Source organism: Pelodiscus sinensis, chromosome 19 (genome assembly GCF_049634645.1).
Source record: "Pelodiscus sinensis isolate JC-2024 chromosome 19, ASM4963464v1, whole genome shotgun sequence".
Classification (NCBI taxonomy): domain Eukaryota; kingdom Metazoa; phylum Chordata; order Testudines; family Trionychidae; genus Pelodiscus; species Pelodiscus sinensis.
Window position 1 is genome coordinate 10514398 of NC_134729.1, and position 19293 is coordinate 10533690.

Consider the following 19293-nt stretch of genomic DNA (forward strand, 5'->3'; position numbering starts at 1 on the left):
ACCAGCCGCCAACTCACCACTGCCCCCTAAACGCCCCCCAACTCTGGGATTCCCCAGGCCCAACCCCACCCCCCAACAAATCCCCTCCGACCCCCCAGCCCCACCCTCCTCCAAACCCCCCAACTCCACTTGGCCCCCCAGTGTCTTCGGTCACCCCCCCGTCTGCCCCTCCCCGCGTGTCCGCCCACGGCTGCTCCGGGCGGGGGGGGGGGGGGGGGCGCTGGGCGGGGCCGGGCTCAGCCGGGGCGGTGGCGGGTCGGGCCGGGCACAGGCAGCAGCGGCCAGGCGGACGCTACGGGCCGGGCCAGGCGGGGGCAGCGCAGCCGAGATGCCGGGCCCGGGCGGGGAGTAAGTGGGGGCGCTCGGGGGGCGGGGGCGCCACCCTCCTGGTGGGGGGGGGAGCGGCGGGGGGGGCCTCCTGCAAACCCCTCCCCCCCGCTCCAGCTGGGCAGGAGGCTCCGCCGGGGGAAGGGGCAGGAAAAGTTTGGTCCAACTTGCAGGGTGGGGGGCTGCCCCGGGAGGGGGGGGCTGCCCCGGGTGTGTTGTTGTGGGGGGGGGGGGCCGGTGCCTATAACAGGCGATGAGCCCAGGCCGCGGGATATTTATAGGGGAAGCGCTTGGCACCGGCCGGGGTGAAACACGATCCGCTCCGTCCCTCCCCCACGCAGCCACCCAGCCGGGGCTGGCACAGGGCAGCCCCTCCCCGTGACTCCGGCGGTGCGGAGGGTGTTTACAAGCGCCTTGGCGCCTCCCCCCCCAGCAGTGGGGGACACGGAGAGCTGCCGGACCTGGGTCCCGAACCCCCGGGCCAGAGCCGGCGGTGGGAGGGAGCAGGTCTCTTACTCTGCACATGCCCAGTCAGGCTCCCCCCCCCCCCCCCCCGCAGGTATCTGCCCGGACTCCCAAATCCTAGCGCCCCTCCCCAGTGTCCCCCCATAACCCCCCAGGGGCCTGGCTGAGAACAATTTTGCCTGGCTGCAGGCCCCCCCCCCACTGCCCCACCCTTTAGTGTCTGTGACCCACCTCAGGTCCAGCTACAATTGCCTTGCGGCTCCCCCTTCACAATGCAAAGTGCTCTAGGTTGCGTTGTGCCCCCCTCAAGTCAGGGCCCCGGACCCCCCCCTCAGCTCTGGGATTCCCCAGCTCAGGCAGAGCTGGGGTCTGAAGGCCCCTCTGCGGTTCTCTGCCCCACCCCCAAGGAGCCCCGGGCTGCTCTGGTGTGAAGGGCCTCGGGGGGGAGGGGGGCTGGCTCCATTCCTTTTGGGGAGACCCCCTGACCCTTCTCCCCTCCACAGCCCCAAGGGGGAGGATTACTCCACGGCCATCCTGCGGCAGAAGCATCGGCCCAACCGGCTGGTGGTGGATGAAGCAGTGAATGAGGACAACAGCATTGTCACCCTGTCGCAGGTACAGCCCCCCGGGGGGTCCCACCGCCCAGCCAGCCGCCTGGCTGAGCCCCTTCCCCTGCAGGGAGGCGAGGCAAGAGGCTCCGGTTGCCCCTGGGAGCTCCCTGCTGCACCTCGGGACGCTCACGGCAAATTCCCGCTCCCTGCTCCTAATGCACCTCCTCTCTCAACTCTTGGGCTGTGTCTAGACTGGCCAGTTTTTCCGGAAAATCAGCCACTTTTCTGGAAAAACTTGCCAGCTGTCTCCACTGGCCGCTTGAATTTCCGCAGAAGCACTGACGATCTCATGTAAGATTGTCAGTGTTTTTGTGGAAATACTATGCTGCTCCTGCTTGGGCAAAAGTCCTTTTGCGCAAAAGGGCCAGTGTAGACAGCCCAGATTTGTTTTCCGCAAAAAAGCCCCAATTGCGAAAATGGCGATCGGGGCTTTTTTGCGGAAATTGCGTCTAGATTGGCACGGACACTTTTCCGCAAAAAGTACTTTTGCGGAAAAGCGTCCGTGCCAATCTAGACGCTCTGTTCCGAAAATGCTTTAAACGGAAAACTTTTCCATTAAAAGCATTTCCGGAAAATCATGCCAGTCTAGACGTAGCCTTAGAGAATCGCCTGTTAGTAGCAGTACAGAGGCTAAGACTCATAGCTGGGCAGGCTGGGTTCCACATGTGTCCACACCCCTACACATGTTGTCTATACATGCCATCTACATACACGCACACCCACCCACTATCTACACTCACCTCCATGTGCATCAGGTACCCCCAATATACACACACATTTACCATGTGCACATGTTCATTATTCACACATTGCACGTGCATAAACCATGCACACACGCACAGCCCACACAGATACACACTCCCTGTGTACCAGCCCCATGCACCATGCCCATGCGTACTATCCCCATGCACCCACGCGCACATGCAACATGCACATGCCCGCTACAAGCACACACTCCCATAGGCACCATGCACATGTACCCTGCATGTACCCCCCGACCAGGCTTGCCTACGCACACACTGTACACAGACCCCCATGCCCTGTGGGCTATCACTGCCTGTCTCCGTCGCAGACCAAGATGGAGGAGCTGCACTTGTTCCGGGGGGACACGGTGCTGCTGAAGGGCAAGAAGCGCCGGGAGACGGTCTGCATCGTCCTCACCGATGACTCCTGCCAGAGCGAGAAGATCCGCATGAACCGAGTCACCCGCAACAACCTCCGCGTGCGCTTGGGTGACGTGGTGAGGTGAGTGCCAGGTGTACCCCTCCCCTGCAGTGCTGCAGCTAAGCAGGGGCTGGCCTGCTCAGGTGCAGATGGGAGACTGCACTAGGGAACCCCTGGGGTCCTCAGGGCTGGGTGTCACTTTCCTACCACCTGCCTTTTGTGCTGGGGTGGGCAGTACATTTTAATGGGGGGCCACGCCAAGATTTTGTCGGGGGCCACACGTCTATGGAGGAGGTACCAGGTCTGGGGCGGCAGTTGAGTGCAGAAGGGAGCTTGGGGTAGCGGACTGGGGTGCAGGAGAGGGTGTGGGGTCTGAGAGGGAGTTTAGGTGAAAGAGCGGGTTGTGATCTGGGGTGCAGGGTCTGAGAGAGGTGTAGGAGAGGATTATGCCCTGGGGGAGGGGTGTAGGAGGGGGTGCAGGGTCTGGGAGGTTGTGACCTGGAGGAGGTGGGGAGAGGGAGGACAGAGAGTTTGGGTGGTGGCCCGGGGAAGGTAGTTGGAAGGAGAGAGCGGGTGGGGTGCTAGAGGAAGGCTCTGGCCCAGAGAGCTTACCTAGGCGGCTCCCAGCTAGCAGCCCTGCAGGAATCTGCCTGTCTGCTGCAGTCCCAGCTGGGGGAAACCTTGGGCTGCTCCATGTGGCTCTGCTCCAGCAAAATGTCTTAGCTCTTATTGGCCAGAAACTGGCCAATGGGAGCTGACAGATTTGGCGGAGGGAGAGGGGGGGCAGTGAGCACAGCCTCCCCCTCCCTCCCCAATGTCCAGAGCACAGAGCAGCCAGCTGTTTAAAGCAGCATGAGTTGCTCTGTGACGAAGGCTTCCTGCAAGGTGGCTGGGGGCTGCATGCAGTGGCTTGGCGGACCAGATGTAGCCCATGGGCCGCATATTGCCCACCCCTGGCTTAGCGAGAGGAAACCATGGCTGTGTCTGCCGGGGGTCAGTCCCCCAGTCCCGGGAAACACTGTCCCCCCGTTTCACCCTATGCAGCCCCTGCTGTCCCTCTGCAGGTGAGTGAGAGGCACACGGCAGCCTCCGGGCATCCCTTAGAGACCTAGCCGGGCTCGCTGAACAGCCGCAGCACACCCAGCTCGGGCTCAGGTCACCGCGCTTCGTCTGCCGGGACAACCAGCCAAAGCCCCTTTAACAAAGGGAAGAGAGACTCGTAGAAACATTGGGAACAAATGGTTCGGTATGTAGCCTGGGAAGGAATGACAGTGACATCTGGGTGGGCAGGGCTTGCCAGACACAATAGCAGTCGCATTCTAGAGGCTGGACTAGTTCAGCTCGATCCTTTGGTGTCCTAGAAAGAGCAAACCTCAGCTCAGAGGCCGTCCGGCCCTTCTCAGCCAGGCCTCGCTGGGAGCTGGTTTTCAGGAGACACGGCGCTGCAGCCGCTCTGCTGGGTAAAGGTGCCTGGTCTCTGCTACTCCCAAAGACATTTGAAAACAGACCCGAGCTGGCGGGTGGCCTTCTGCCACGTGTCCGGCCTGCAGAGTTGGCTGCCTCTTGTCAATTGCACAGTCCTGAGTAGCAGGCGGCTTCTTATCCAAGTAGACTGACGTTGGGCGGGACTTGATACGTAGCCCAGCGGCACCCAACGCCTCCCTATTAGTCCAGGCCCACCGCTGGAACACGGCCTGCAGCTTTGATCACCCCCGCTCAAATACACAAATAGTAGAAACGAGAGAGGCACAGATGTGGGCCACAAAAAGGATTAGAGGGATGCTTGGACACCCGGCGTGGCAGGCAGGGGAAGGCTCTGCCTTCCCAAACTGCCAGGCGTAGCCCTGCCCACATTCCACCCCCAGGACGCCTGCGGGGCGGAGTGTTGCTGACCCCAGCGCCCGCCCTCCCTGTGCTCCTGGGCTGGAGAGGCAGGGCTGAGCCAGGCCATGTGGCTGGGCCATGCTGTGTGCTCTCTGCCCTTCCCAAGGCTGGAGAGGCTGGGGCGAGTGTGTGCCCACCTGCTCTCTTCCTCTCCCCCTGGTTGGAGGGGGAATGCACACAGGGCGCATTGCCCTGCCTTCCCATAGGGGTGGGGCCTCAGAAGAAGGGACGGGGTTGAAGGTGGGGGCTGGGGGTCTGCCTCCCCCAGCTGTGCCTTCACCAACCGCCCATGCGAGAATGGAACAGGTTCCATAATAGAGGAGATTAAACAGACCAGGACTTTTCATCTTAGAAAAGAGACAAGTGAGGGGGATGTGACGGGGTGTATCGAATCAGGAGTAGAGAAAGGGAACTGGAAATAGTTATTTACCCCTTCACATAACACAAGAACTAGGGATCACCCCAGCAGGGTTAAAGCAGGGGCTGTCAACCTTTCCAAACTACTGTTCCCTTTTCAAGAGTCTGATTTTTCTTGTATAGCCATGAGTTCACTTAAAAGCTACTTGCTTGCAAAATGAGGCATAAGTGGCCCAAATCACTAGTACTGATACATCACTGACTTCCTCCTTCTGACCATATCGTTCTGAAATCAATCGACTGGCTCTAAATATTGTACTTGCATTCAGTGTGCAGCAGAGAGAGCACTATAAGCAAGTTGTGCTTTGCACTGCCTTCTGTAGTGCCTTTTCTGTAGCTCGCACACCTCGACAGCTCTCTAGATGAGTCGAGAAGATGCCTGCACCCCCAACTGAGAATCACTGGTTTAAAACAAAGATAAGGAAGAACTTCTTCACACAACACAACTGGTGTAACTCCTTGTCAGGGAATGCAGGGCCGGTCAAAAGTCTAACTGGGTTCCAGAAAGAATGAGACACATTCCTGGAGTCCAGTAATAGTCCAGGGATGGTCCAGTGGAGTCCAGTGTTGGTCCAGGAATGGCTGCCAGCCAAGATGGCCAGGGACACAACCCTGCGTCCTGGGTGTCCCTAAGCCGCTGGCTGGAAAAAGCCGCAACGGGACGAGGGATGGATCCAGTCCGTAGCTGCCCTGTTCTGTTGGTTCCTTTGGAAGCCCCTGGCACTGGCCACAGTCCGAGGACAGGACGCTGGGCTAGCTGGGTCATTGGGCTCACCCAGGGTGGCTCTTGCTATGTTGTTAATACACAATGAGCAGCTCTTTGCTGGAGGCCCATCGCCTCCTCGGGGCCTGCCTTAAGAACAGGCTTCCGGGGGAAGATGCATCAGTTTGTCTGGCTTAGTATCCACAGATATTGCAACCTCACCTGCCACCCTCCAATGTATGGGAGGTGGAGGCTCAGTGGTGGGTGCTCTCCCCAGCAGTCAGCACTAGGGGGCGCTGTTCTGCCAGGAGAGGGGGCTCAGCAGGAAGTGCTCCCTGGCAGTTGGCATGAGGGGGTTGGGCTCTGTGCTGCAGGAAATGGAGGGCTCAGCAGAGGGCACTCTCCATGGAAGTGGGCACTGGAGGTGCCGTGCTGCATGGGGTGGGGGGCTCAGTAGGGGGTGCCGTGCTGCAGGAGGCACTGTAGGGGGCGCTCTTCCTGGTGGTTGGTACTGAGGGCATGGTGCTGTAGGGGGTGCTGTAGGGGGCGCTTTCCCTGGTGGTTGGCAGTGGGGGTGTCGTGCTGCAGGGGGTGGGGGCTCAATAGGGGGTGTTGTGCTGCAGGGAGTGTTATAGGGGGCGCTCTCCCTGGTGGTTGGCACTGAGGGTTGGCAGTGGGGACGCCGTGCTGCAGGGGGCGCTATAGGGGCGCTCTCCCTGGCGGTTGGCACTGAGGGTGCCGTGCTGCAGGGGGCGCTATAGGGGCGCTCTCCCTGGCGGTTGGCACTGAGGGTGCCGTGCTGCAGGGGGCGCTATAGGGGCGCTCTCCCTCGCGGTTGGCACTGAGGGTGCCGTGCTGCAGGAGGCGCTATAGGGGCGCTCTCCCTGGCGGTTGGCACTGAGGGTGCCGTGCTGCAGGGGGCGCTATAGGGGACGCTCTCCCTGGCGGTTGGCACTGAGGGTGCCGTGCTGCAGGAGGCTCTATAGGGGGCGCTCTCCCTGGCAGTTGGCACTGAGGGTGGCGTGCTGCAGGGGGCGCTATAGGGGGCGCTCTCCCTGGCGGTTGGCACTGAGGGTGCCGTGCTGCATGGGGTTCTATAGGGGCGCTCTCCCTGGCGGTTGGCACTGAGGGTGCCGTGCTGCAGGGGGTTCTATAGGGGCGCTCTCCCTGGCGGTTGGCACTGAGGGTGCCGTGCTGCAGGGGGCGCTATAGGGGCGCTCTCCCTGGCGGTTGGCACTCAGGGTGCCGTGCTGCAGGAGGCGCTATAGGGGTGCTCTCCCTGGCGGTTGGCACTGAGGGTGCCGTGCTGCAGGAGGCGCTATAGGGGCGCTCTCCCTGGCGGTTGGCACTCAGGGTGCCGTGCTGCAGGAGGCGCTATAGGGGCGCTCTCCCTGGCGGTTGGCACTGGGGGTGCCGTGCTGCAGGAGGCGCTATAGGGGCGCTCTCCCTGGCGGTTGGCACTGGGGGCGCCGTGCTGCAGGAGGCGCTATAGGGGCGCTCTCCCTGGCGGTTGGCACTGAGGGTGCCGTGCTGCAGGAGGCGCTATAGGGGCGCTCTCCCTGGCGGTTGGCACTGAGGGTGCCGTGCTGCAGGGGGTGCTATAGGGGCGCTCTCCCTGGCGGTTGACACTCAGGGTGCCGTGCTGCAGGAGGCGCTATAGGGGGCGCTCTCCCTGGCAGTTGGCACTGGGGGCGCTGTGCTGCAGGAGGCGCTATAGGGGCGCTCTCCCTGGCGATTGGCACTGAGGGTGCTGTGCTGCAGGGGGCGCTATAGGGGGCGCTCTCCCTGGCGGTTGGCACTGAGGGTGCCGTGCTGCAGGAGGCGCTATAGGGGTGCTCTCCCTGGCGGTTGGCACTGAGGGTGCCGTGCTGCAGGGGGCGCTATAGGGGGCGCTCTCCCTGGCGGTTGGCACTGGGGGTGCTGTGCTGCAGGAGGCGCTATAGGGGCGCGCTCCCTGGCGGTTGGCACTCAGGGTGCCGTGCTGCAGGAGGCGCTATAGGGGCGCTCTCCCTGGCGGTTGGCACTCAGGGTGCCGTGCTGCAGGGGGCGCTATAGGGGGCGCTCTCCCTGGCGGTTGGCACTGGGGGTGCCGTGCTGCAGGAGGCGCTATAGGGGCGCTCTCCCTGGCGGTTGGCACTCAGGGTGCCGTGCTGCAGGAGGCGCTATAGGGGCGCTCTCCCTGGCGGTTGGCACTGAGGGTGCCCTGCTGCAGGAGGCGCTATAGGGACGCTCTCCCTGGCAGTTGGCACTGAGGGTGCCGTGCTGCAGGGGGCGCTATAGGGGCGCTCTCCCTGGCGGTTGGCACTGGGGGTGCCGTGCTGCAGGGGGCGCTATAGGGGCCCTCTCCCTGGCGGTTGGCACTGGGGGTGCCGTGCTGCAGGGGGCGCTATAGGGGGCGCTCTCCCTGGCGGTTGGCACTGGGGGCGCCGTGCGGCAACTGCCAGGCTGAGCTTGGGTCTGCCCTGCAGCATCCAGGCCTGCCCAGACGTGAAGTACGGGAAGCGGATCCATGTGCTGCCCATTGATGACACCATCGTGGGCCTGACCGGGAACCTGTTTGACGTGTACCTGAAGCCCTACTTCCTGGAGGCCTATCGGCCTGTGCACAAAGGTGAGCTGGGGAGGGGGGGCTGAGACTGACCCCCCCCTTCCTGGGCCACGGTGCAGGTTGGCACCCGGGGGGGCAGCACAGGGCTGGCTGCCTTGGGGGAGGAGGGAGTTGCCTGGAGCCCCTGCCCAGCAGAGGGGGGCTCCCCCCAGGTGTGGGCCCATCTCCCCCGTCCTGCCGGCTCTGTAATGATGCCCCCCCCCAGGCGACATCTTCCTGGTGCGCGGCGGGATGCGGGCCGTGGAGTTCAAGGTCGTGGAGGTGGATCCGAACCCCCACTGCATCGTGGCTCCCGACACCGTCATCCACTGCGAGGGCGAGCCCATCAAGAGGGAGGTGGGTGCAGTCCCCCCGTACCCGTCTGTGGGCGCCCAAGAGACTATTGGATCCTGGGATGGGGCAGGGCCCATGGTGCTGGATCCGGGAGTGGGGAGCAGAGGCCCAAGGTGCTGGATCCAGGAGGGCGGGGCAGGGCCCAAGGTGCTGGATCCGGGAGTGGGGAGCAGAGGCCAAGGTGCTGGATCCAGGAGGGCGGGGCAGGGCCTATGGTGCTGGATCCGGGAGGGGGGAGCAGGGCCCATGGTGCTGGATCCAGGAGGGGGGGGCAGGGCAGGGCCCAAGGTGCTGGATCCGGGAGGGGGGAGCAGGGCCCATGGTGCTGGATCCAGGAGGGGGGGGCAGGGCAGGGCCCATGGTGCTGGATCCGGGAGGGGGGACAGGGCCCATGGTGCTGGATCCGGGAGGGGGGAGCAGGGCCCATGGTGCTGGATCCGGGAGGGGGGAGCAGGGCCCATGGTGCTGGATCCGGGAGGGGGGAGCAGGGCCCATGGTGCTGGATCCGGGGGGGGGGGGGCAGGGGGCAGGGCCCATGGTGCTGGATCGGGGGGGGGGGCAGGGCCCATGGTGCTGGATCCGGGAGGGGGGGGCAGGGCAGGGCCCATGGTGCTGGATCCGGGAGGGGGGGGCAGGGCAGGGCCCATGGTGCTGGATCCGGGAGGGGGGGGCAGGGCAGGGCCCATGGTGCTGGATCCGGGGGGGGGGGGGGCAGGGCAGGGCCCATGGTGCTGGTTCCGGGAGGGGGGAGCAGGGCCTATGGTGCTGGATCCGGGGGGGGGGAGGGGCAGGGCCTAAGGTGCTGGATCCGGGAGGGGGGAGCAGGGCCCATGGTGCTGGATCCAGGAGGGGGGGGCAGGGCAGGGCCCAAGGTGCTGGATCCGGGAGGGGGGAGCAGGGCCCATGGTGCTGGATCCAGGAGGGGGGGGCAGGGCAGGGCCCAAGGTGCTGGATCCGGGAGGGGGGAGCAGGGCCCATGGTGCTGGATCCGGGAGGGGGGACAGGGCCCATGGTGCTGGATCCGGGAGGGGGGAGCAGGGCCCATGGTGCTGGATCCGGGGGGGGGGGGGGCAGGGGGCAGGGCCCATGGTGCTGGATTGGGGGGGGGGGCAGGGCCCATGGTGCTGGATCCGGGAGGGGGGGGCAGGGCAGGGCCCATGGTGCTGGATTCGGGAGGGGGGGGCGGGGCAGGGCCCATGGTGCTGGATCCGGGGGGGGGGGGGCAGGGCCCATGGTACTGGATCCGGGAGGGGGGGGCAGGGCCCATGGTGCTGGGCCTAGATGAGGGGCAGGGCCCAAGGTGGTGGATGGGGGGAGGGGAGCAGGACCCATGATTCTGGGCCTAGGTTGGGGGCAGAGCCCACAGTGCTGGATTGGGAGGGTGCAGGCCCCACGGTGGTGCTGGGTCTCAGGGGGTAATATGGGGATCGGGTCTGGTCCCTGAGGGGAGGGGGTGGGTGCAGGTCTCAGTGCGGCTGTCGGGGATGGGGGGCCAGCTTGGCCGCCCCGTGACCCCCGTGGCCCTCAGGACGAGGAGGAGAGCCTGAATGACGTGGGCTATGACGACATCGGGGGCTGCCGGAAGCAGCTGGCTCAGATCAAGGAGATGGTGGAGCTGCCCCTGCGCCACCCGGCTCTCTTCAAAGCCATCGGCGTCAAGGTACCGCGAGCCCGGCCCGAGCGGATCTCGCCACTAGGGCATCCCGGCCTAAACCGCCCCAGCGCCCCCCTCCGAGCTGGGGCCCGGCCTAGTCTGCCACGTTTTCTACATTTTCCCCCCACCACGAGGGCTGCCACGTTCTTCTTCGGGACGCTGCCGTCTCTGCAGGACCCACGTGCTGGGGCCCAGGCCTCAGTCTGGCCAGGGGTGTCTCCAAAGCTGTCTGGAGGGACCCCTCCCTGCACCCCCTAGGACAGGGCCCTTTCAGCCCTAACACCCCAAGGCGGTCGCCCCCCACCCCGCCAGGGGACCTGCTTGCATCTGCCCCCCCCCCCCATTGCACCGAGGGAGGCTGCGTTGGGCCCTTTTCCTCTTGGCCTCCTCTCGCCAGCTGGGTCTTTTCCGTCCTCAGCCGCCCCGCGGCATCCTGCTGTACGGGCCCCCTGGCACCGGGAAAACTCTGGTGGCCCGAGCCGTGGCCAATGAAACTGGAGCCTTCTTCTTCCTCATTAACGGTGAGAGACGTGGGGCGAGGGGCGGGGAGTCCGCCTGTCGGTCCAGCTGTGCGTCTGTCCCCACGCGTGCCTGTCTGTCCCCACAGACACCCCCCTCTCATCTCTGGCACTTCTCATGCGCCCCTCACTGTGGCCTCTGGCTGCCCTCCCGCTGGGCTGCCTGGCCCACAGCTCCGTCAGGGCGCTGGGGCAGGGGAGGGCTGGGCGCCCTCGGTTTTTCCCTTTGCCCCGGCGCTCTCCAACGCCGGGATGGTGAAAATGCCACGTGCGGAGCTGGGCCGCTGGCGCAGAGGCCCCATTGTGCCCTGTGGTTTTCGTGGCTTCCTGACCCCTTGCTGTGGATCCCGTTCTGCCCTGAAACATGCGGGTGGCTGGCCCCCGCCGTGGGCCTGGGGACCAGCATCGCTCCCTGCATGCACAGCCCTGTGCGCTGCATCTCAGCGCTTTGCAAGGGATCCCTCGAGTAAGAGCCCGTCTCCTCCCAGGCCCGGAGATCATGAGCAAGCTGGCGGGCGAGTCAGAGAGCAACCTGCGCAAAGCCTTTGAGGAGGCCGAGAAGAACGCACCGGCCATCATCTTCATCGATGAGCTGGATGCTATTGCTCCCAAGAGAGAGAAGGTGAGACGGGGCCAGGGATCCCAGCTTAAACAGCCCCCCCATGTTCCACCCCAGAGCCAGCTGCATCTCAGCCTCAAGAAGGGATCCCTCTGTAAGTGGAAAGTGGGTGCAGGAGCAAGCTGGGGGTGGGGATCTGGGTAGGGGAGGTCTGGGGTGAGAGGACTGGGTGGGAGGGAGGGTACAGGAGCAGGGTGGGGGCGTGGGGGCTGGGCGGGAAAGTGGGTGCAGGAGCTGGCTGAAGGTGGGGGTCTAGGCAGGAGGGGTATGGGAGCTGCTTCCTCCCCCCACCAGGCACAGCCCGTTTTTTGGATCCAGACCCCGAGTCCTGGGGGGCGCAGTCACTGGCGCCGCGCGTCTCCCCATTCTCAGCCCGCGCCCCACCCCCCTGCAGACGCATGGCGAGGTGGAGCGCAGGATCGTGTCCCAGCTGCTGACGCTGATGGACGGCCTGAAGCAGCGCTCCCACGTCATCGTCATGGCCGCCACCAACCGGCCCAACAGCGTCGACCCCGCCCTGCGCAGGTTCGGTAGGTGCCCGGCTGTGGGGCTGCAGGGGGGCATGGGGACCCGCCCACGGCCCTCATTCGGGGAGGCAAGTAAATCCTGGGCTTCCCACCTGCCCCACGCCGCTGCAGTAGCTGGCGATGGACCCCGATGTCCTGGCTCCCAGCCCCCTGCTCTAACCACTAGACTCCCCTCCCTTCCAGAGCTGGGAATGGAACCCAGGCGTCCTAGCAGCCAGCCCCACCCCCGCTGCTCTGACCCAATAGACCCCGCTCCCCTGCTCCGGTTGCTGCCCCCAGGCCCTGCTCCTGGGGCATGAAGGTTCCACACCCTAGGTTGGGACCCACCTCCTCACCTTCCCCAGGGCGCTTTGACCGGGAGATCGACATCGGCATCCCGGACTCAGTGGGGCGGCTGGAGATCCTGCAGATCCACACCAAGAACATGAAGCTGGCCGAGGACGTGGATCTGGAGCGGGTGAGGGGGCGGGGCTGGATGGGGCCGGGGGGGAGAGCTGGGGGGAGGGCCAGGGGTCTGCATAGATGGGGCAGGGGAAGGATCATGTGTGCTTAGGTAGAGGGTGTGGCAGGGGAGCTGTGCCCTCCCCCCCACACCCGTCCGTGCGCCCATGGCTGGCTGGCTCCTCCCTTTAGCTTCATCCCCAGCTAAGCCCTCCCCTGGATGGTCCCATCCACTGGCCGGCCCCTCCCCACGGCTGTCCCGTGGCTGCTGCTCCCTGTGGCCCCCATTCCCAGCCTGCCCCCGGCGGCCCAGTGTCAGGCGCCCTGTGGCTGCAGGTGGCCAGCGAGACGCACGGGCACGTGGGCGCGGACCTGGCGGCGCTGTGCTCCGAGGCGGCGCTCCAGGCCATCCGCAAGAAGATGAGCGTCATCGACCTGGAGGACGACACCATCGACGCCGACATCCTCAACGCCATGGCCGTCACCATGGACGACTTCCAGGTAACCGGGCAACAACCCCCCCAGCCCCCATCCCGAGGCCAGGCCCCTAATGCTCCCTTCCCCACCCCCGCAGTGGGCTCTCAACCAGAGCAACCCGTCGGCGCTGCGGGAGACGGTGGTGGAGGTGCCCCACGTCTGCTGGGAGGACATTGGGGGGCTGCAGGAGGTGAAGCGAGAGCTGCAGGAGCTGGTTCAGGTGAGCGGGCTCAGCAGGGGGCGCTGTGGGACAGGGAGCAGGGTGGGGCTCAGCAGGGGGAGCTGTGGGGCAGGGAGGAGGGCGGGGCTCAGCAGGGGCTGCGGTGGGGCAGTGAGGAGGGCAGGGCTCAGCAGGGGGTGCTGTGGGGCAGGGAGGAGGGCAGGGCTCAGCAGGGGGCGCTGTGGGACTGGGAGCAGGGCGGGGCTCAGCAGGGGGCGCTGTGGGGCAGGGAGGAGGGCGAGGCTCAGCAGGGGGCGCTGTGGGGCAGGGAGGAGGGCAGGGCTCAGCAGGGGGCGCTGTGGGACAGGGAGGAGGGCGAGGCTCAGCAGGGGCTGCGGTGGGGCAGTGAGGAGGGCAGGGCTCAGCAGGGGGTGCTGTGGGGCAGGGAGGAGGGCAGGGCTCAGCAGGGGGTGCTGTGGGACAGGGAGCAGGGCGGGAGCTCAGCAGGGGGTGCTGTGGGACAGGGAGCAGGGCGGGGCTAAGCAGGGGGCGCTGTGGGGCAGGGAGGAGGGCGAGGCTCAGCAGGGGGCGCTGTGGGGCAGGGAGGAGGGCGAGGCTCAGCAGGGGGCGCTGTGGAGCAGGGTGGAGGGCGGGGCTCAGCTGAGGGCGCTGGGCTGCAGGGGGTGGGTGGGGGCTTCGCAGGGGACACTTCCACGGTTCAGTGGAGGGAGGAGGCGGTGCCGGCTTTCGGGGGCCCCCCGCCCCTGACTCCAGGCTGGGCCCCCAGTTCCCGGTGGAGTACCCGGACAAGTTCCTGAAGTTTGGCATGACGCCGTCGCGGGGCGTGCTGTTCTACGGGCCGCCCGGCTGTGGCAAGACCCTGCTGGCCAAGGCCATCGCCAACGAGTGCCAGGCCAACTTCGTCTCCATCAAGGGCCCCGAGCTGCTCACCATGTGGTTTGGGGAGTCCGAGGCCAACGTGCGCGACGTCTTCGACAAGGTGCGTGGGGCCTGGAGCTGGTCTGGCTGGGCCTGGGGATTCCCCTCCCCCTGCCCCCCTGGCTGGGCCTTGGGCCCCCCCCACCCACCCAACCAGGCTTTGGGGTGTTGGTGCATGGGGCTCAGCCCTGGCTGTAGGGGGGGTGCCCCCCCCACCTGCCGTGCTCCCCAGTGGTGGAGGTGATGCAGGCGCAGGTTTGGGGGGATTCCTGCTATTTGGGGGAGGGGAGCTGCAAGGGGCCCCAGTCTGACTCAGCTGCAGGGGGCCCCTGTTCCAGCAAGTGCGCTCAGCCCTGCCCTGGGGTCCCCCCTCCCATTCTGACCCCCTCAGGTGTCCCCTGGAGGCCCATCCCCTGCCTCTTTCTCTCCCATGGACCAGGGGAGGGAACCCGCCTGCAGCTGTGCCCTCTATTACCATCCCCCACCCCGTTCTCTTACCCCGTGGGGGCCCCTTCGCCCCCTGTTCCCTTCCATCTCGCGGGTCCCCTCAGGGTTCCCTTCCCCTGTGGGGGTCCCTCCGCCCCCTGTGCCCTCCCCCCACACCCCACTCTCTCCCCCTGCGCCCCAGGCTCGCCAGGCCGCCCCCTGCATCCTGTTCTTTGACGAGCTGGACTCCATCGCCAAGGCGCGGGGCGGCAGCGCGGGAGACGGCGGGGGGGCTGCCGACCGCGTCATCAACCAGATCCTCACAGAGATGGACGGCATGACCAACAAGAAAACCGTCTTCATCATCGGGGCCACCAACAGGTGAGACCCCGCCCGTCCTCGCAACACACTGCTCCCCAGGCCTGGCCCGTGCGGGGTGGAGCTGCTGGGACCAGGACAGGCCCCTCTGCGTGCTCCTGTCCTGGAGGAGACGAGGCCAGGGGCGGGGAGGGGGCTGAGGAGTCCCCCTCATCTATGTGAGATTAGCAGGAGTTTGGGGGGTGACTTCCTGCGAGCAGGGGTGGGACAAAGGCCCTGAGAGCTGGAAGGTGGGGCAGGTCCCTGGGGGAATGGGGCAAGATCCCTTTCGGTCCAGGCAGGGTCCATGGGGTGGGGAGGCCCCTGAGGGCAGGAGGTAAACAAGCTCCATGGTGCTGAGGGCGGGTCTTGGGAGCGAGGGGGTAGGGGGGGCTCTGTGGGGGAAGGGTGCATTGGCGGGCTCTGTGGGGACGGGGTTCCCTGGGAGCGAGGGGGCAGGGCAGGCTCGGGGGGGGAGGGGGCCGGGGCAGGTCCCTTGCATTGGACGGGGTTCCTGGGGTCCCCCTGGAACAGCTTTGTGCAGCCCTAGTGCCAAGGGAGGCCAGCAATGGGGCTGGGGGTTGGAGCTGCCCCCTCTCTGGGGATGCCCCAGGGCAGGATGCCCCCCGGGGTAGGTGCCGGGCAGGGCCTGAGGGTCTCCGTCACCTCCCCCATGTCCCCAGGCCAGACATCATCGACCCAGCCATCCTGCGCCCTGGTCGTCTGGACCAGCTCATCTATATCCCACTGCCCGATGACGCCTCCCGCGTGGCCATCCTGAGCGCCAACCTGCGCAAGTCGCCTGTGGCCCAGGTGAGGCGCCTGCCCGCCCCCGCCCCCTGCTATGCCCCCCCCAGCCTCACCGCACCTCTTCCCCCACCCCCGCCGCGCTCTGCTCTTGTGCAGCTGCAGCTTTGGCAGCTCGGCTCCTTAGACTTACGATTGTTCCCGAAGTCCCCAGCTCCCACCCTCGCAGGAAACGGGAATCGGGTTTCGTGTTTGCCCAGAAACGAGTTTGCACTCTGGGGGCTGCAGAGAGGAGCTGGAAATGTGAGCCCAGAGGCCGAGGACGAGAACGCAGCTTGCATTGCTCAGCTGTTCAATCCCGCGATTCTTAGGTTGGGCTCATGGATTTTCTCCCCAGGCCTGATGCCTGGGGTTCCAGTGGGGTTGACAACAGTGGGGCAGCTTCCTAAACCCACCCTGCGGGGAAACTGGCACTCCGTGTGCAAGCCTGCGCCCGTGCCCCTGGGCAGAATGAATGTGCGTGTGTGTATTCACCCCGAAGCAGTCCCGTGTTTGTGTAGCCACCCCAAGACAGGTTGTGTGTGTGCGCACACGCATGTGTGTGTGTATCCACCCCAAGAGAGATTGTGTGTGTGTATCCACCCCAAGACAGATTGTGTGTGCGCACGCGCGTGTGTGTGTATATCCACCCCAAGACAGATTGTGTGTGTGCGCACGCGCATGTGTGTGTGTGTATCCACCCCAAGACAGATTGTGTGTGTGCGCACGCGCATGTGTGTGTGTATATCCATCCCAAGACAGATTGTGTGTGTGCGCACGCGCATGTGTGTGTGTGTATCCACCCCAAGACAGATTGTGTGTGTGCGCACGTGCATGTGTGTGTGTATATCCACCCCAAGACAGATTGTGTGTGTGCGCACGCGCATGTGTGTGTGTATATCCACCCCAAGACAGATTGTGTGTGTGCGCACGTGCATGTGTGTGTGTGTATATCCACCCCAAGACAGATTGTGTGTGTGCGCACGCGCATGTGTGTGTGTGTATATCCACCCCAAGAGAGATTGTGCATGGTTGTGTATCCACTCCCAGTTAGCTCCAGTGTGTGTGTCTGGCCCATGATAGTGACCGTGTGTGTCCATGGGCACCCACACACACGTCCCCCACATACGTATGGGTGAGATCCTGTTCACTGTTAGGTTGGGGTCAGTCCGGTCTAAATGGTGAGGCAGCTCCAGATTCCCATGGCATTGGGTGCAGAGACTGGGCCTCCCAGTCCTAGCCTGGGGCGTCGTTTGCTCGGGGGCAAGCCCCCCATCCTCCTGGACAATTTCTAGCAAAATGAAAAAAACCTTTCACTGGCCTCTGAATTGCTCCACAGAATTTACCTTGTGCCAGCAGCAAAAACCAAACTGTTTTGCTACTAAGTTTGCCGCAGTGCCTGATGAGAGCTGTAGCTCCCTCTCTAGGCTGGGCTCCCTGGTCCCATGCTGCACCGTGGTCTCCCCTCTGGGCAAGAGGAAGGGGGGCATCATGGAGATGTTGTCTGGCCAGGAAGTTTGGTTTATAAAGTAGAACAGGGACATGATATTACTGAACTACACCCCCCACGATGCTCCATGGTTTCCGCTCTTGGAGAGAGAGGGTAGTGCATCATGGGAGGCTGTGGGCATGGTGCATCATGGGAGATGTAGTCTGCCCAGGAGGCCTGGTCCATAGAGGAGAATGGGGATGTGATGCAACTCAACTAGGAGCCCCATGCGACATGGAGGTGACATTTCAGAATCAAAACATTTGTTTTTTGATGAACCCAAATTTTCCGAGGGAAATGGACGCTCTTGATGGCGAAAAACGGTTTTGTCCAAATCAGACTGTCAGAAAAGCGTTTAGATGGAAGGTTCCTATAAGCCTCATGCCAGGCATGGCTGCCTTGTCTCTCTTTCCCTGCCCCACCCCCAGCCCAGCTGTCTCTCTCCCTGGTCCTCTGGGCTTTCCCCCACCCCTCACTGGCTGCGTCTCTCTCCACCCCACAGGATGTGGACCTGAACTACCTGGCCAAGATCACCCATGGGTTCTCGGGTGCCGACCTCACTGAGATCTGCCAGCGCGCCTGCAAGCTTGCCATCCGCGAGGCCATCGAGATGGAGATCAAGATGGAGCGGGAACGCCAGCGCCACCCGGAAGCCGTCATGGTATGGGGGGGCGGATCCCACGGGGCAAACCCCTCCCTGCTGCAAGGCTTTGGGGGGACTTGACCCCCCAGATTCCTGATAGCAGGGCAGCAGCACAGTCTGAACTCTTGGCTCACTAGGGGGGTCTCCTTAGCCTGGGCGTCTGCCCCCACCAGGTGAGGGAGTGGGGAGCATGGCTCTTGTTCGCCATGGGGAGCTTCAGCTGATCTGGGCCGGGCCAGGCGTGACCATGTCGTCCCATCCCCCGGGCAGGAGGACGACTACGACCCGGTGCCCGAGATCCGGCGGGATCACTTCGAGGAGGCCATGCGCTTCGCCCGGCGCTCCGTCAGCGACAACGACATCCGCAAGTACGAGATGTTTGCCCAGACGCTGCAGCAGAGCCGCGGCTTCGGCAACTTCAGGTAGGGGGCGGATCCCCGTTGTCCCTTTCGGCCTCGGGACCCCCCTCCCCCGGTCCTCTGGGATCTCCCACCTGCCCCCACCCCTCGCCCATCCCCAGCCCTCCCCTCCCCTCCCCATCTCATCCCCCTGGGATCCCCCTGGACCTGCATTCATCTCTGGAAGCTGCCCAGCCCCCAGCCTCTCTTCCACCCTCCCCAGGACCACCCCAGGCTCTGTCTTAGCCTCCTGGCCTTGCTGTCACCCTTAGGCTCTGGACCCTGTCCCTGCACCAGTGGCCCAGCACAAGGACTGGCCTTCACCTGCCCGTGCCAAGGCCGGGGTTCCCTTCCCCCACCCCACTGACCAGGCCTACTCTCTCCCGACAGGTTCCCAGCTGGGAAGCAGAGCGGGGACGGGGGGGCCGACAGCGCAGGTGGCTCCCGGGGGGGCGACAGCAGCCGGGGCAGCCTCTTCCAGGAGGAAGGAGACGACGACCTCTACAACTGACCCAAAGCATCAGCCCCACCCCTTGAGCCAGAGAGCCCTGCCCCCTGCAGCGGGGTGTACTGGAGCACCGACTCTGCCCCTTGCGATGGAAAGCTCCGCCCCCAGCATGAGAGAGCTCCGCCTTCACAACCAGGAAGCCCCACCCCTCCCTCCAGCGAGCTCTGCCCCAGCAGGCAGCCCCGCTCCCGGGCCAGCTGCAATTCCCTGCATGCACCAGTTGCTTTTCATTGTGTTCTTGTGTGTGGTGACGAAGCCAGGTGTCTCTCCCCAGATCACGGGACCTCGGCATCCCGCAGACTTTGGAGACAGACCCCCACCTCTATGTCTCCACAGCAGCCCCCCACCGGGGATCACAGCCCCCCCCAGCCATCTGGCTCCTCCCAGCCGCCATGGGCAGCCGCCCCATGCTGGACGGATCCTCCTGCTGACCCTGGCCCCAGCCTGCTGTGTGCTGGTGTGCCTTTCGGATCCGTGGCCCGGCTGGGCGGGCAGCCTGACACACCCCGAGCCCCACACGTGGGGGCTGGCTCTGACACCGGGGGAAAGGTGGGGAGCTGGAAAGACTGGCAGCCAGGCCCCACCCAGCGCCCCTGCCCCCACAGTACCAGAGTTAGTGGGGCGAAGGGCCCAGTTTTGGGGAGGGGGGGTCTGGAAGTCTTAGGCGAGAATCCAGCTTGCGGGAGCCAGCCTCGTGCATGTGCCTCGGAGCCAGGAGGGGGCTGACGTGGCTGCACCCTAGTAAAGATCTGGATTCTGGAGGCTGTGTCGGCCGTGCACTCTGCCTTTGCGCCGTGACAGAGGAGTGTGTGACTGGCCTGGGTCCCCCATGCAGGGCC

The 19293-nt window shown here is 64.9% G+C and overlaps 1 protein-coding gene across 1 annotated transcript; it reads left to right on the forward strand.

The window, feature by feature from the left end:
* Window positions 1-300: 300 nt before the first annotated feature.
* On the forward strand, window positions 301-19213 carry LOC102462213 (transitional endoplasmic reticulum ATPase-like). The gene is made up of 18 exons (XM_075902242.1): window positions 301-348; window positions 1296-1407; window positions 2476-2648; window positions 8040-8182; window positions 8385-8515; window positions 10041-10172; window positions 10585-10687; window positions 11173-11306; window positions 11698-11833; window positions 12175-12287; window positions 12608-12772; window positions 12846-12968; window positions 13696-13908; window positions 14476-14654; window positions 15314-15443; window positions 17408-17566; window positions 17819-17970; window positions 18337-19213. The coding sequence occupies exons 1-18, from the start codon at window positions 329-331 to the stop codon at window positions 18455-18457; spliced, it is 2439 nt and encodes an 812-aa protein (XP_075758357.1). The 5' UTR covers window positions 301-328; the 3' UTR covers window positions 18458-19213.
* The last annotated feature ends 80 nt before the right edge of the window (window positions 19214-19293 follow it).

Excerpts from the sequence above, each read along its gene's own strand:
- LOC102462213 (XM_075902242.1), top strand. The coding sequence starts at position 329 with ATGCCGGGCCCGGGCGGGGA. Across the intron at positions 349-1,295 it reads ATGCCGGGCCCGGGCGGGGA|CCCCAAGGGGGAGGATTACT; the intron begins GTAAGTGGGGGC and ends TCCCCTCCACAG. Across the intron at positions 8,183-8,384 it reads CTATCGGCCTGTGCACAAAG|GCGACATCTTCCTGGTGCGC; the intron begins GTGAGCTGGGGA and ends GCCCCCCCCCAG.